Source organism: Lathyrus oleraceus, chromosome 2, assembly GCF_024323335.1.
Source record: "Lathyrus oleraceus cultivar Zhongwan6 chromosome 2, CAAS_Psat_ZW6_1.0, whole genome shotgun sequence".
NCBI lineage: Eukaryota > Viridiplantae > Streptophyta > Magnoliopsida > Fabales > Fabaceae > Lathyrus > Lathyrus oleraceus.
The window spans coordinates 481,013,727-481,031,569 of record NC_066580.1 but is presented as its reverse complement, the minus strand read 5'-3'; the positions used below and the strand labels follow the sequence as shown (position 1 = coordinate 481,031,569).

Genomic DNA, 17,843 nt, shown 5'->3' with positions numbered 1-17,843 from the left:
TGAAAGTGGAACTTTAAAGGTATATAATTCTAATTCTGAAAATGAGTATACTTATAGTGAATTTTCAAAGTCATTTAATGACATATATTTTGATTCCATAAAAGCGTTTAAGAAAATTTCTCTCCAAAAAGAAATGATTTTAAAACTTGAAGAAGAGATAAATAATCTCAATCATGCTTTAGAAACTCTCAAGGAAGGTGATACATCTCTAATGGACAAGCTTTGTAATGTTTCAGATACTTTCGTTGAAAAGATAGGAGTTGTGGAATGTGTTGAATGTCCAATTTTAAAACTTGAAATTGAAACTCTTGAGGGATAATTAACACATACTACATCACTATCTAATGCTTGTTCTAGTTCTCCGGGTGAAAGAGGGAAGGTTTTTAAGAAAAACTCTCATGTCACTAGAAGAAATAAAAGAAGCATTTCATCTAAAGCTATTTGCCATTATTATGGATAGGGGTGTAAGTGGATCATAAAAACCAATTAAACTGACAATCCAAATCAAACCAAACAAAAATAAAACTGATTATTTATGGTTCAGTTCTAAAATCGAACCGAACCAATGAAAATCGATGTGGTTTGGTTTGGTTCTCGGTTTTAGTTTTTAGGAACCACCAAACCGATGAACCGAACCAATGGATATAATTACGCTTTAAATCTTTTATTCCACCCATCATTAAACCCAAATTTTGTATAGGTCTAACCATTCTCCATCTTTGTTTACACTTCCTTCCTTTAAAAAAACACACATCTAGAACCAAACTCCAAAACATAGAAAGTAGAAACCATAAATCACAAAAACTTGCTTTCGCTGAACTGCTGCTCTCGCTGTCCGCCACAAGTTTTTCTCTCTCTACCGTCGTTCTAATATGTTATGGTCTCCTTCTTCGTGTTCAAGTTATCTTCTTTAATTTTAATTTCTTTTTTACCTTTTTTATTTCTTCTTCTTTAACAAAAATCCTTCTAGTCTTGTTACAAAATAGTTTTGATGCTTGTTTGAGGTGTGAAACATGTAATTTATGTGTGTTTTGTTGTGTTCTATTTGTTAAACTTTAAAATCCCTTCCCAAACTTCTGGTGCAAAGTGTCAACTTTTATATTTGATACTGGACTTATTTCATGATGCAATGGAAAACATGTCATTGTTTCGTATGGATTCAGAGCAACTTGTAATTTGATTCGAAAACATAGACCATGAAATAAATTACATGAAATGTATTATTTTAAAAAATAATAGCATAAAATACACCAAAAAACACGATAGTGGATAATACACCGATGAATATAATGTTTGAAAATAAAACATTATAAACCAATAAATTGAACCAAACCAAACCAAATTGGTTAGTTTAGTTCGGTTTTATTTTTGAAAAATATTAAAAATCAAACCAAACTGATGAAAATATAATCGGTTCGGACCTTTTTTTGGCCAAAAAATGTCCAAATCAAACCAATTACACACATAATTGTGAATATAAGGGTCACATTAGGCCTCATTGTCATGTTGGGAACGTTTAAGTTCCCAATGGTAAAATGACATGGATTCCTAAATGTAATTCAACTAACTCTAAATGACCCAACTAAAATTGGGTACCTAGTTCTATCTTTTGTGGTTTTGTGTAGGAATATCTAGGAATCTTAATGGGTTATCAAGACAAGTAAAGTAATATGTATTCAATCTTATTTTTATTATATTGTATTCTTTTTGTTGTATTATTATTGTTATTTTTCAACGTTACTTGTGTAGAAAGTTTAGTCCTAGATCATCGTAATTAGTATGATCGTTTCATCTTCGTGTAGTTGTATTTTATTTATCTTATTCGCAATAAACTTTTTTGAATTAAAAGAATCTATTCATGTTGCATTTGATGAGTCCTCACCCCCAAAAAACGTGGAAATGCATTTGTCCTGATATTTCATGTTTGATAACGGAGAAGTTGATCAACGACGAAAGTTCTAAAGAGGATCATCCACCTTCAATAAAGGACGAGGACATTAAGGAAGATAAAGAGGAAAGCTTACATGAGGGTGATAAACAAGAGACCTCGAACCAGCTACCTCAAGATTAGATAATTGCAAGAGATCATCCGTTGAATCAAATTATGGGAGATATCAAAAGGGGAAGTTTTCCAACTTAAGTCATTGGTGTAGAAGTATGGTGTTTACGTTAAATATGCTTATTGATAAATATGTAAGAGGAGTGGATTTTAACATAACCAGGTATCGAGGTATAATCAAATCCTTACTCTATTTAATTGTAATTAGGTCTAATATCATGTTTTGTGTGTGTAGTGTGTTAGATATCAAGCATCACATAAGGATTCTCACTTTAAGATCGTTAAACACATTTTTAGGTATCTTAACGGAACCTCTAATCATGGTTTTCGGTATCATAAAGGCAGTGCTTATAGCTTAGTAGGTTATTCTGATTCCAATTGTGCAGGATGCAAGTCGGATAGGAAGAGTACTAGTGGTAACTGCCACTTATTTGGAAGTTGTTAGTTTTGATCGGAATTATAAAATGTGTGTAAACACTATAAAATCAAAATTTTTCATGATTTTAAAGGTACTTTGAGATTTCACTTTGAATCAAACTCATTTCAAAAACATAAAATCTTTTCATTCCACTTACTCATGCAATTGATAAAAAAACATCATGATCAAGATCAAATCTAACTAAAGTTTTATGCATGCTAAAAATAAAGCTTTTCAAACTTTATTCCGAGAAGTGAAATCATGAAGGAGACTCAACAAATCGAAAGTAAATGAAAGATGAAAGCGATAAGATGAGCAACAAAGTAACTGGATATAGATGCTCCCCCTGAATGAAGTAGGAACGTGCGACTACAATCTCCCCCTTTTTGATGATTGGAAAGCTTTCACTTGGAAATGAGTCGACTTTGAGTATAACGTGTGTTATCCCCCTAAAACATTGCACACAACCTATTCACAACATAAAAACGCATAAAAAGAATTCTAGACTCATTACAACTTCTCCCCCTTTGACAACATCAAAGAAAGATAGATTAAAATGTGTCTAAAACCAAGTAAACAACCACCAACAAATAATCTCAATCAACATATGAGCTAAACAACTAAGAAGAATATACAACAACAATGATATCATATTAACCACGAAGATAGACATGTCACAAGCAACGCAATGCAAATAGACATGCAACATCAACATTCAACAACTAACAGTTAAGTGATCAAACTTGTAAATCAAGATATGCATTAACAATCATAAATAATGAATGAACAAATATACAAAATTTCAAATGCACATAATTAGAAACATGCATTTAAAAGACTTAAATTCAAATAAGAACGATAAAAACATAAGCTAGAGATGAATGAGTAAAATATAGAGACATACTTGTAGTTGATAAAAGTTATGATTTGCTACAAAATAGTGTTAGTGTAAATGGCTAGGATGACTATGATATTTATTTTTTATAAATTAATTAAATTAAATTAAACAATAATTTTAATTAACTTTTAAGAAATTAAATCAATTAAAATTTTAAGCATAAAGCACATGTTACTACATTATCATTTTGTTAAAATTAATTCATTTTTAGTAACTTGTAGACAAAGTTTGTTATAGAGTATTTTAGTATTTCTACTTAAGACCCGCTTGTATTTAAGCAAGTGAGTGGTATGAACAATAATATCATAATTCCTTTTGCAGTCTACAGCAGTGTGTGTGCAACCATTTTATAACGAATTCAAGAGTAGTGGAAGTTTATTATTATTCTCTCTTCTCTTTTCTCTTTTCTCTCTCTTGTTTGTTGTGTTCATCTTTATCATCTTGTGCACCAATAATTAATATTTAGAGCTCCGGTTCAGATCCACAGGGAAACACCACGGAAAACATGAGTGAAACAGTGAGGTGTTGTGTGAATGATTTCGGTTCGGAGAATTCGTGTTAAATTTCTGATCAGAATCGTAACAGAATCACATATCTTGATTATGCAGGATTGTGAAATATTATGTTTTTGTGAGATCTGAGTGTATTGCACAAGGTTGAAGATGAACAGAAACGGTAATCTGAGTATTAAGCTTCTAGTGTTTGATGGTAAGAATTGGAATTGTTGCATGATTCAGATGCGTGTATTGTTTGGCGCTTAAGATGTTCTTGATATCGTCAGTGACAGTTACGCTGCACTTCTAGAAAATGCAACAGATGCACAGAAAAATGATCAGTGTGATATAAGGAAGAAGGATCAGAAGGCGTTGTTCTACATCCATCAGTCTGTGGATGTGAACGTGTTCGAGAAAATCGTTGATTCAACGACGGTGAAGGTTGTGTGGGACACACTGGTGCAGTGCTACAACGATGATGCATCAGTGAAGAAGGTGAAGCTTCAGTCACTACGTAAGCAGTATGAGAATCTTAACATGAAAAACAATGAGAAGGTACCTTACTACATCTCCAGAGTGATTATGATCACAAATGAGATGAAGTCGTATGGATAAACTCTATCTAAAGAAAGTATCATTGAGAAGGTACTTAGATCTCTTACTCCTCAATTTGATTACATCATTGTAGCAATTGAACATTCTAAGGATCTGAGCATCGTGATAATAGAAGATCTGCAAAGAAGTCTAAAGGCATAAGACTTGCGTCTGATTAAAAGAACCTCTGAGGGAGAGGTAGAGCAGGCTCTGAAAACTTTTTTTGTCAAGAAAGACCGGAAGTAGTCTTGGTCAAAAGCCAAGAAAAGACATGGTAGGTCTCAGAAGTCAGAAGTCTCCAACTCTGATGAGAAGAAACATCATAAGGGAAGGGAGAAGCTTGATAAGAGAATGATTCAATGTTACTGTTGTAATAGGTTTGGCCATTTTGCAAAGGATTGTTGGTCAAACTAGGAAAGAAAGTTAGAAGAAGCAAACATAGCCAGAGGAGATTCTGATGATGAACTTATGTTATTAATGACTTATGAATATGATGATGATGAACTTGTGTGATTGACGATTTCTGATTCTGAAAGAGACTTTGAATATGAGTCAGTCAGAAGATGACTTTGAATCTGAAGTCGAGTTTGATTTTAAGTATGAGGCGGAATCAGAAGATGAGTCAGAAAATGAAGGTTCTAAAGATGAGTCAGAATCTGAAAGTTCTGAAGAAGAGTCAGATTCTGAGGGTTCTAAAGTTGAAGTTTAGTCATAAGATGACTCTGAAGTTGAAGGAGTAGTTGCCTCTAAAGAAGATTCCGCCTCTGAAGGTGAGTCGGAATCAAAAAATAAGTCTGAAGGTGACTCTGAAGATGAAGAAGACTCTAAAGGCGAGTCTGACTTTGAAGGTGAATCTGATTCTGATCCAAATTCTGATGATGATCCAAAATCTGAAGGTAATTCAATCTCTAGAAATGGAGCTTCTGGAGGTGGAGCTTCTGAAGGAAGAAATTCTGAAGATATTAATTTTGATTCTGAAGATGAGTCGGAGCCTGAAAATGATTCTGAAAGTAAGTCAGAATCAGAATGCGAGATTGATCCTAAGGAAATATTTGATTCGAATCTAGATTATGATGGTATTTCAGATTCTGGTGGTAGTCCAAATTCAGGGAATATTCTAGATTTTGAAGGTGGTCATGCTTCTAAAGTCGGTACTTCTGGGGTTCCAGCATCTAATATTGTTCTAGAATCAGAAGGTTCTGAACAAGTTCAGAGACCATAAAAAATCAGAAACATTCCGAGAAGGTTTGCAGAGTTTTACATGCTGCAAGATATTGAAATAGATTTTGAAGGGGAAGTTATTCAATGTGCCATGTTAGTAGACTTTGAACCCATAAGTGCGGAAGAAGCTCTCAAGCAGAAAGTCTGACTAAAGACCATGAAAGAAGAACTTGAGCTTCTAAAGAAATTTGAGCTACTGAATTATAAAGTTATTGTCACACCTGCTGATACAAATCAAACATTGGATTCTGATTCTGATGGTGATGATGTAGATGCGACAACATTCAAGCAGTTGGTAGGCTCTTTGAGGTATTTGTGTAATATCATATCTAATATTTGTTATGCAGTTGGAATGATGAACAGGTTTATGAGTAAATCGAAGTGGTCTTATTACCAAGTTGTTGTCAGAATTCTGAGGTATATAAAGAAAATTCTGAAGTATGGATTTTTGTTCCCTTCTGGTGCTGAAAGTGACTCAGGACTTCTTAGTTACTCAGATTCTTATTGGTGTGCAGACAGAGTTGACACAAGAAGTACTTCTGTTGTTTAAGTTTTTGGGAAGTCCTATTTCTTAGTGTTCCAAGAAGCAACCAGTTGTTGCTTTGTCAGTCTGTGAAGCAGAATATATTGTAGGTGTTGTGATTGCATGTTAAGTTGTGTGGCTTCTGAATTTACTGCAGGATTTGAAGATCAAAGTAAATAATCCTCTAAAGCTGATGATTGATAACAAGCTTGCAATCAATCTTGCTAGGATCCCAGTATTGCATGGGAGAAGCAAGCATATTGAGACTAAGTATCACTTTCTGAGAAAGCAGGTTCAGGATGGAGTACTAGAAGTTATGCATTGTAGCATCCATAAACAATTGGCAGATGACTGATCAATTTCTCTGCTTGAAGGATGAAATTGGTGTTTTTAACTTTTGTTAAGTTGAATATGAATTAAGGGATGATGTTAGAATCAGTTCATTTTCAGTAAATTATAGATAAAGTTTGTTAGAGGGTATTTTAGTATTTCTACTTAAGTCTCGTTTGTATTTAAGCAAGTGAGTGGTGTCAACAGTAGCATCATAATTCATTTTGCAATTTGCAGCAATATGTGTGTCTGCAACTATTTTATAACCAATTCAAGAAGTTTATTATTATTCTCTCTTCTCTCTCTTGTTTATTATGTTCATCTTTATCACCTTGTGCATCAACAATTTAAATTGATGGAAGTCAACGAATTTGGTATTGATGAGCTATATATACACTTATCTTATGTTTTAAAAAATCTACGTCCTCTAAAGTTGATGATTGATAACAAGTTTGCAATCAATCTTGCTAGGATCCCAGTATTGCATAAGAGAAGCAACCATATTGAGACTAAGTATCACTTTCTGAGAAAGCAGATTCAGGATAGAGTACTAGAAGTTATGCATTGTAGCATCCATAAACAGTTGACAGATGACTGATCAATTTCTCTGCTTGAAGGATGAAATTGGTGTTTTTAACTTTTGTTAAGTTGAATATGAATTAAGGGATGGTGTTAGAATCAGTTCATTTTCAGTAACTTATAGACAAAGTTTGTTAGAGGGTATTTTAGTATTTCTACTTAAATCTCGTTTGTATTTAAGCAAGTGAGTGGTGTCAACAATAGCATCACAATTCATTTTGCAATTTGCAGCAATATATGTGTCTGTAACTATTTTATAACCATTTTAAGAAGTTTATTATTATTCTCTCTTCTCTCTCTTGTTTATTATGTTCATCTTTATCACCATGTGCATCAACAATTTAAATTGATGGAAGTCAACGTATTTGATATTGATGAGCTATATATACATTTATCTTATGTTTTAAAAAATCAACGTAGAACTTAATATAGAAGCGATATTCTATATTAAGTCTCATGTTGATTTTCTAAACTATAAAATATATATATATATATATATATATATATATATATATATATATATATATATATATATATATATATATATAGATATAGATATATATATATATATATATAACTTATCAATATCAAACTCTTTGACATGTAGATTTTTAAATGATATTGTATGTTCAAAACTTCAATTTCAAAATTTTAATTAATTTAATTTCTTAAAAATTAATTAAAATTACTATTTAATTTAATCAAAATAATTAATTAATTATTAAAAAAAATATCCTAAACCCTCGTAGAGGACCAAAAAATACATATATTTTTTTTATTATATTTAAAAGAAAAGTGTTACTATCGTTGAAAAATGTAAGATTAAAAAAATGTACAAGTTATCATTAAACAAAATAATAATAATAAATTTTTGGAATATTATTTTTTTATTTATTAAAATAAACATTTTGTTAATTTAAAAAATATTAGTATACAAAAATATATTTACACAAACTATAACTATTTACTTTTCAATTATTTAATTAGATTTGCGACTTCAAAAAAACTTGTAATATTTACTTATTTAAAATAATTATTTCGAACAATAAAATAGTTTAATTAACAATTTTTATGTAAAACATTTAACATTTTATATTGATCAATGTATCTTATACAAAAATGCAAGTAGATGTTATAGTTGTAAGAGGGATATATATTAAGAATTTAATTAATGACATTTTGAATTGTTAATTAAGTATAACTGGTATTTTTTTTAATTATTTGACTTATTATGATCCTTAAATTTTTATAAATATTTAACTTTTATTTTAATCATAGTACTAGTTGTGATACACTAACAAACCTTCTACCCTGACAAAAGATATAATTAGTCTCATACTTATTAATACCGGTATAAACACTATATCTCATAAAAATAAGATATCCACGACACATAAAAAAATTATTCAGATAACATTTTTCTATAACTAAATAGAGGGAAAAAATACTTCAATTGGTGCGTGTTACAAAATACGTGCAAGGGGAAAAACAATTTGATCAGTAAGCACAGACGTATACTATTACAGTTGCAGCTTCTCACTCGAGAAATATTATTCAACTTTGCCCAATATTATGCCGCAATCACAGTCAAAACATTTAGAGCCGCTTGATCTTGATCACACAGTTCATAACACTAAATTTCTTTATTTTTTATTTTATAATTCAAATTTAAAACAGAACTGTCAGATCTTAATCAGATGGTCAACTGCAGATCTACTGACTGCGGCTAATCACATAGTATGCAAGTCCAGATTGCAGGGAATAAAAGCACTTAAAACGTAGTACAGTACAAACACTAAATAAAAACATCCAACATACTTTCGTATGTATCTCAGCAAACCTTCACAAAGCACAGAATTCCAAGTAATTAACTTTTTCTTGAAAAGTAAGGAACACACATTAGGAGTACGGATTAAGATTAAATTATAAAAAGCCAAGTCAATACATACGAAACCAACTACTACTACTATGCTAAAATGAATTGCACTCGAGTTTGTTATAAAATATAAAAAATCACGAAAACAACTGAAAAACAAGTCAAAATTTCCCATTTTACATCCAATCCAATCTATCAAATATCAAATTAAAGTCACTGTAGGAATTGCTTTTATGCGAGAGCTGCCATCTTCCACAAAGTTTACCTCATCTGGACAATTCCAGCACTGATCAGCTTTTGGATCTTGTCCATCACACCCGGGTTCTTGGTATGTTCCTGTGCAGCCTTGGGATTTTCCTGGAAGTCAACCAATACCTGCATACAAACCCAATTCTTATATAAGCACTTTTTATTATGGTAACAACACATTATAACCATTATTCATCCAAGAAAGAAAAAAAGTAAACCTGTCGCATAACAGGGTCTTGAAGGATATTCTGTATCTCTGGATCTGACATTGCCTTGGCCTGCAAGATAACAATATATAATGATATACAACACATTTAAATTATAATTTCTGATTGGGAAAGATTTTCACACTATATAACAAACCTGTCTATCCTTCAACTCTTCAGGACTTAAATCTCCACGGCTGGCTCTGTTAATTTGTTGTACACACCTGAAATGGATGATACATGAGTGAAGATACTTGTGTTCTATAATAAAGAAACTTCAAATATTATTATACATTACAGGGACTTTGACCAATATTACTCATACCTTCCAATGCCATCAAGCAACTCCTGGTTGTTGGCATCATGTTTCAACCCCTCCTTATATGTTTCCAAAGCCTTTTCATATTCTTTCATGAAAAACTGAACTGCACCTTTCCTGGTATAACCCTTGGTGAAGGTTGGATCAAGCTCAATGCACTTCTCTGCATCCTTTAAACCTTCAGGCATTGCCCCCAATTTGGTGTAACATGCAGCTCTGTTACTATAAGCCTGAAAGAAATGGAGTATTCAACATATTAGGAAACACATTAAGACAGTCACAAGGATCGCCACTTGTATTCAAAGAATATTAGTACCCTAGGATCTTTCGGGTTTCTTTTTAGAGACTCGGTGTAATGCCTAATAGCTTCGGGATACTTCTGCTGCTTAAAGAATTCATTCCCTGCGTGTCAATGATAACAAAGTCAACAAATAAGATCAAGTCAAAATGATATTAAAGGGAAGAGGTTCAGAAAGGATGTTTGCAGGAAATGAAGAACCTGGAAGATCAGACTAAGAGACAGATTAAGAGACTGACTAAGAGACAGTAGTACCTTTTTCTCGCTCCTCGTCAGCCAAATTTGGATCAAAGTATTCTTGTTGTTCTAATTCTTTCTTGGCCTTTTCAGCTTCATTCAGTTTCTTTAGGGTGTCTGGGTTGCGGTGCTCGGTAAGTGCTTTTTGAAATGTCTCAATGACAGGTTCATAATCTTTAGAGCATTTTGCCGTTTTGCCCATGGCAGTTCCCTTCCTTGTCAAAGCTCTTGCTACCATCTTGTAGTCTGATCGTAGTTCCCGTCCTCTTTCAACTGCCTTGTCACAATCTTTAATGCAATCCTCATACTGAAAGGATTCAAGGTTTATTGGTCAGAATGTAAATCACAGGGAAGACCTTCATTTAATTTAAAAAAAAACAGAATTATTGATCTTCCTGATCTTAATCAAACACCCAAATCATAGGCAATTTTACCCAAATTCCTTAACCATCCAACACTGAAACAAGCTTTAGCAACAAAACTGATATATTGTTAATGGCATGCTAAGTGTGGAAATTGACCAAATACAGCCTAATTTCAATTTTAAGACTCAGATATCTTAAGTCGACTAATACTTGAGGTCACCCAATAATCTGTTGGCCACACCAAAGTATTTTGCATAGTTATAACCATATACAATCACAAAACAAAACCACAATCATCTTGAAATTCATAGTTGTTAAAGAGTCAATTAACTCTGATATGCTTAGATTTCACATCAACTGGATTTAGACAAAATACTGTCCATATGATTAGAAATCATAGGCAACCTCCAGTACCCATATTGGAGCCATAAAGGTATATCTTATTTGCCACATTTAGATTCCATGTCCACTTTTTAATGCCTTCAATCATAAGGGTCTATGGGCAAGGCTTTAAATTAAAATACAGTTTAAATATTATGCTTGGTTTTCTCATGAATGGCTACACCAATAATTGGTTACAATTTTGATTATACAAAAAAAGCATAAAAAACAGGTAAGAGACTTTACAAGCTGCACTGTGACAGAAAGGCATACAGCCGCCAATGAGCCTCAAATATAGGGCACGTGTAAAACTAGGTCAGTTGAGCCAAAAACCTAAAATAATAGACTGCATCTATGCAAATCTAGATATCCACGGTTCACCCACAAACAAAACAAATGAACAAAAAAGGTTTAATAGCATACTTAGCCGATTGCTTCTATTAAATAATATTTCTAGCTAAGACTAAGACGTATTTGTGATCCACTGCTCAACTGGTTTGACCTTAGCTAAGGGTTAAAAAAGTTGGAGGTGAGCTAAGGGTTGTAAAGGAGTTGGAGATCATAGGTTCAATCCCACAAAGAAGAAAAAACAATACTAACCAGTAGCAATTATCCATTCAAAAAAACATTCCAATGCATACAACTAACTATAATTTGATCTCTAATCTTGATACAATTTAAAGCATATACTTCTTCTAAGTGACAGGACCAAATTGAAAACTTTATCCCCTATGTAAAAAATAAGGTCCTTTCACGCCCTATACAAGACAATAGTATCTCTAATCAATGCAATTCCCATTTGGGTTATAATGGCAACAGTTAACCGGCTAAATGTTGAATACAACTAATGGTATACAAAAGGCTAGATTAAACACTCTATCACCAGGAACCAAATCTTAACAGACTAAACTGAATGATGCACGGTTAATAAATAATAGAAACAAACAGAAACTCCAATACAAGCATACATATATACATATACAAACATATTAAAAGCAAAAATCATCCATACCTTTCCCATCTCCAAGTATACAGCAGCACGGTTGGTGAGAAACGATATATCTTCATCATCCAATTCCAAAGCTTTTGAGTAATGGTGAATTGCAGTATCAAAATCCTTCTTTTTGTACGCTGCATTACCAGCCTCCTTTTCCTTCTGTGCCTCAGCCTTTCTCTGCTTAGCTTCCTTTTCCTCATCAGCCTCTTCCATGGGTTCAGGTTCAGGCTCCGGCTCAGGCTGCTTAGGAGGCTCAGCTTCAGCCGCTCTCTTCCTCTCAGAAGAAGAGGAAGAAGGAGTATCAGGCATGTCCACATCATCACCAGGACTTCCAAGCTTAACATTAAGCAAAACCCCAAAAGCTTGCATAACTCTTTGATCCTTCAGATACAAATTAAGATTATTCGGATTTTTCTGAATATCTTGCATCATCTTGACAAAATCAGGTTGTTGAAGAAAAGCCCTAGTTGTAGGATCAGCCGTCAGCTTAGCCCACATCTCAGGACCACTGAAAGCATCTCCAAAGGGATTAGCCGGCGCAGAGCGTGACCTAGCCGCGGCCGAAGCCGCAGCTTTCTCCGCATCGGCTAAACCTGATTTAAGCGGCTCATTAGTAGGCTCAAAATCGAGACCTTTCTTGTAAGAAGCAATAGCGTCATCGTATTGAGATAAACCGAGATGAGCGGCTCCGAGACGGCTGTAGCCTTTAACCCAGTGAGGCTTGAGTTGGACGGTTTTCTTGGCGTCGGCTAAAGCTTCAGTGTATTTCTGGAGAGAAGCGTAAGCTGCGGATCGGTTGGAATAGAGAACGTGGTTGTCGGGGGCTAGATCGATGGCTTCGGAGAAGTGGCGGATGGCGGTTGGAAAGTCGCCGGAAGAGAATGCGGCGTTGCCTTTGGCTTTGGCTTCTTCGGCCATAGATGGATCGGAGTTGATTCGAAAGGGTTTTTGTTTTTTTGTGAGAAGAATGAAGGAAATAAAGGGTTTACTTCGTTTGGGTTTGGGAGAGAGAGATAGTAGTTATAGATATAATTGGATGGTTTGGTTAACTAGAGAGTTCTACAAAGGCCTAGGGGGTTATGGTTCTCGAATGTTCTATCAATAAAGATTAGACTATTATTATTTCGCAAATCAAACAAATTTTCTATTTTCTACTTAAATCAAGTTTTAATTAAAAGTAGAATAGGAGTATTAGAGTGAGATTGCAATAGATTTAAAAAAAAGGGTAATGCTAACTTGTGCCCCAAGGGCACAAGTTAAGAGATAAATAAAGTAAAAAAATATTGGAATTTGTGCGGTGAACTTAATACAAAGTCATAATTAATGATTCAATTGTTTTTTTAAATAAAATTTTTTCATTTGTGGATTTCTTAACTTGAGCCCTTGGGGCACAAGTTAGCATTACCCTTAAAAAAATAATAATAATATATAATTATGATTTGTATAAAATTTAAACATATTACATGACATTCAATTATGTAAATTAAATTTCATTTTTATTTATTTTCACAACAACTAAATTGATTTGTATTTAATATTGTGATTATTTTAGGTCTCTTTTCTCTTTTCAAGTTTCTACTTTGGTGTAAGTGTCGTTTATATTTCATCCTATCTAGTTTTTTTGGAATTTCGTCAAATTCCTGATGTTGAAATTGCACCAAATCTAAGGAGAATTATGAATCAATTTTTATGAACAAAAATCAATCTTTTTTATTGATTATTTCTCTTATTCTTCACTCTTCACTCGAATGAATCAACCAACATTTGTTGCAAGATCATTCTGCTGCACAATGATTATTGAAGAAGAAAAAAAAAATTGAATTTGAAGAAGAAATAAATTAGGGTTTCAACAAAAATGAGAAGGAGATGAGTTGTGAATTATGCAGAGAAACTTATATGCTTTCAAACTGAAATTTTATTCAACTTTTCTATATGCAATTGCATTATAATCAATGATAGAGTATCTCCCTATTTATAGGTTGAGATTGCTTGTTCACCAAACAATCTCCAACTAACCTAACTAACTCAGGTAAAACAAACAAATAAAGTTAAGTCAAAATTCTGTCGAGATACACTTGTTTTGCATTTCGACAACTATACATTTCGACACACAAAGCATTTTGACAATAATATACTATGTTGAAATGGTGATTTGACACAGGGAATTATATTTACAACATGTCACCTAACTCATTGTGTATAGGTTATCTACATTCATCATTGTTCTTAGTCTTTTGAACACTTCGACTTGCATATCTTTCGTCACGATGTCTGCAATCTGATTCTCAGTTCTTCAGTGTTCTAAGTTCAGCCTCCCATTTGCTACTTGCTCTCGAAGATAATGGAACCTCATTTTGACGTGTTTGCTTCTTTCATGTGTTACCAAACTTTTCGTCTAATCGATAGCAGACATGTTGTCAATCTTCATGGTAATTACTCTATGATTCTTCATTGTAATTTCTTCGACCAAATTCACCATTCACATTGCTTGACATGCATAGAAAGAAACATATATGTACTCTGCTTCACACGACGTCAATGTCACTACTGGTTCTTTTCTTGAGTTCCAAGCAACTTATGCACTACCTAACATAAACACATACTCGTTGTGGATTTTCTATCCTTAGCATCACTACACCAACTTGAGTCAGTGTAATTCACTAGTTTGCATTCTTTTCCTTTATCAGATGCAGGAAACAAAATACCATAATTGAGAGTTCCTTTGAGATACCTTAATATCCTCTTTGTCGCTGCTAGATGTGATACCTTTAGCTTTTGCATGAATCAACTCACCATACCTACAATGTATGCTAGATTAAGCCTTGTGTGACAAAGGTATCTTAATGATCCAATAAGTCTTTTGAATTGTGTTGTGTTGACATCATCTTCTTCTGAGTTTTTTGACAGATGCATTCCTAGTTCACCGGGTGTCAAAGTTGCATTACAATCTCCCATCTCAAATCTCTTAAGTATATCACTTGCATATCTTCTTTGATGCATCATCAAACCTTTACTGCTCTTGTAGAATTTGATGCCAACGAAGTATGAAATGTTTCCCATATCAGACATTTCAAACTCCTTGCTAAGATTATCTTTGAAATCTTCGGTCTCTTTCTTGCAGATACCTGTTATCAACAAGTCATCGACATAGAGACATAGTATAAGTAATTCATTACTGCTTAGTTTGACATATACTCCATATTCAGTTATGCACTTCATAAATTATTTCTCCCTTAGAAAGCTATCTATCTTCTTATTCCAAACTCTTTGAGCTTGTTTGAGTCCATATAAGGCTTTATGCATCCTTTATACTTTTCTTTATTGGCCTTGTTTCACAAACCCAACTGGTTGTGTAACATAAACTTCTTTATCGAATAGACCATTAAGGAATGCGCATTTCACATCCATCTAACTTATATGCCAGATATTCATGTTTGTTAGCCTAACAACCAACCTGATTGTTCTGATCCTAGCAACGGGTGGAAAAAATTCGTCGAAGTCGGTTCCTTTCTTTCTGAAGAAATCCTTTTGCAACAAATCTTGCCTTGTGTCGAGTTACTTATCCTTTTATACACACTTTACATATATTTCCTTATTGCTTTGAGGTAATTCAACAAAGTGACCAGGTGTTGTTGACTTCAATGGACTTTAGCTCTTAATTCATTACTTTCATCCACTACGAATCCTTCAATACCTCAACTGCATTAACTGGTTCGACATATGCGTAGAAATCATAATGTACTAGCTCACCTTCATCATTGACCACATCGTCTGATGTAATCACGCATTCTTGCAACCTTGCATGCATGTGTCTTGTTCTTCAAGTTTTGTTTGTGCTTGCTTGACCTCTTACTTCTTCATGTCAAACTCCTCTTTCGACTACACTTGTTGGCTCTTCACATAAGACTTTCATTGAATCCTTCTTGACTTTTTCAGTCCAAACTCATTCCTTGAGCTTATCTATGATCACGTCCATGTTGATCACTACCTTCTTGTTCACTAGGTCAAACCGTTTGTATCCACTAGTCGAATGATATCCTATTAGGATCATTTGACTCAACTTGTCATCAAGTTTTCTTCTCAACTGAACATGCACATGTCTATGTGCTACAAATCCAAACACTTTCAGATGACTTAAGTTAGGCTTGACACCATACCAACATTCTTCTGGTGTGATTTTTTCTAGCTTTTCGTCAGACATCTGTTCAGAATATATGTTGCAGTCGACACAGCTTCTCCCATAATTCTTTGGGTAGATGCTTTCCTTTCAAAACACTTCTCACCATATTCATGATGGTTATATTTTTCCTTTCAGCAGTTCTATTTTGTTGTGGAGTGTAGGGTGGCACCACCTCATGCAAAATCCCTTCTTTCTCACATGATATGTTGAAGTTATTCGACACATATTCTCCACTACCACCAGTCCTCAAAATCTTAAGGTTTCAAACACTTTGTCTTTCGATCATAGATTTAAACTTGGCAAATACTTTGAAAACTTCATTTTTCTTCTTGATCAGATAAGTCCATAATTTTTTTACTAAAATCATCCAGGAATGTGACAAATTATTTGTCACCTCCAAACGAATCCATTTGGATAGGACCACATACATTAGAGTATATGATTTCAAGAATTGCATTTGACTTGTTTCATGCATCCTTGTTGAAGTTGTTCTTGTGCTGCTTTGCCTGCACACATTCCTCACACACTTCATTTGGAATATCAATTTTCAGTAACCCTGAAACCATATTTCTTCTTTTTAGATATATGATGTCTTTAAACTTGAGATGTCCAAGTTTATATGGTCATATCCATTCATCCCTAATGGTTGTAGTTGCAAGGCACTTGTGCTCCATCACATTGAGTTCAAACTCGAAGGTTCTATTCTGATACATGGGAGCCTTTAAGATTAACCTTCTGCTTGAGTCGAGAATTCTCATCATCTTGTCTTTTATCAGCACTTTGTAATTCTTTTCAACCAACTGTTATATGCTGAGAAAGTTACCTTTCATGCCTGGTACATACAATACATTAGAAATTACTGGCATTTTTTCATCTTTCCTCATAATCAGAACGTCTCCAATACCTTTAGCTGCTAGAGTATTTTCATTTGCAAATTTCACCATGTTCTTCATCGAGGGTTTTATGTTAACAAACTAATCTTTCCTACTAGTCATGTCTGATGAGCATCCTGAGTCCAAGTATCATTAGTCCTTAAATCTTTCTTCATTTCTTGTTGTGACCATCAACGATATTTCTTCTTATGCATGCTTTGACAAGTTTACATAACTTTCCTGATTCTTATATTTTTCATGACAATCACTAGAGTAGTGTCCACACTTCTGACAATTGAAACATTGAATGTGACTTTTGTCAGGTTTTCATTCACCTCCTCTTTCTCTACCAGCACTACCACCTTTGTGGCTACTTTGGTATGAATGTCCTCTCTAGTTCAACGCATTTCCTTCTTGCTAGTTTCCTCTTCCAATCGAATTGTTGTAGCCTTCTTTACCTTTGTTTTTGAACTACTTACCTTTGCCTTTCTTCTCTCTTGCTGATTGTGCATGTAAAGGCACATCACTCTTCGACTTGCTTACAACTCTTTTAGCCATTATTTGCTCATAAGATTCAAGCATTCCCTGAAGCTCTTTCTTTGTCATTGTAGACAAATCTTTTGACTTTTCTATGGCTACTACCACATGGTCGTACTTTGGAGCCAATGACCCCAACATCTTTGCTACAACGGATTTTGATGTCATCGCTTATCCATATATATTGATTTAATTAACTCGTTTCGTAAC

General features: G+C 33.7%; 1 protein-coding gene across 1 annotated transcript; it reads right to left on the bottom strand.

The window, feature by feature from the left end:
- Positions 1 to 9,015: 9,015 nt before the first annotated feature.
- LOC127120651 (hsp70-Hsp90 organizing protein 3) lies at positions 9,016 to 13,096 on the bottom strand. The gene is made up of 7 exons (XM_051051164.1): positions 12,060 to 13,096; positions 10,320 to 10,608; positions 10,083 to 10,168; positions 9,773 to 9,996; positions 9,605 to 9,671; positions 9,460 to 9,519; positions 9,016 to 9,367 (listed from the first exon to the last, which is right to left on the bottom strand). Exons 1-7 carry the CDS (start codon positions 12,960 to 12,962, stop codon positions 9,254 to 9,256), a joined length of 1,743 nt encoding a protein of 580 aa, XP_050907121.1. The 5' UTR covers positions 12,963 to 13,096; the 3' UTR covers positions 9,016 to 9,253.
- Between the last annotated feature and the right edge of the window lie 4,747 nt (positions 13,097 to 17,843).

Bases quoted from the DNA above. Each gene is read 5' to 3' on its own strand.
- LOC127120651 (XM_051051164.1), bottom strand. From the start codon at position 12,962: ATGGCCGAAGAAGCCAAAGCCAAAGGCAACGCCGCATTCTCTTCCGGC. The intron at 9,520-9,604 runs GTTTGTTATATA...GTTATCTTGCAG, and splicing joins AAGAGTTGAAGGATAGACAG to GCCAAGGCAATGTCAGATCC. The intron at 9,368-9,459 runs GTTTACTTTTTT...GTTTGTATGCAG, and splicing joins AAGACCCTGTTATGCGACAG to GTATTGGTTGACTTCCAGGA.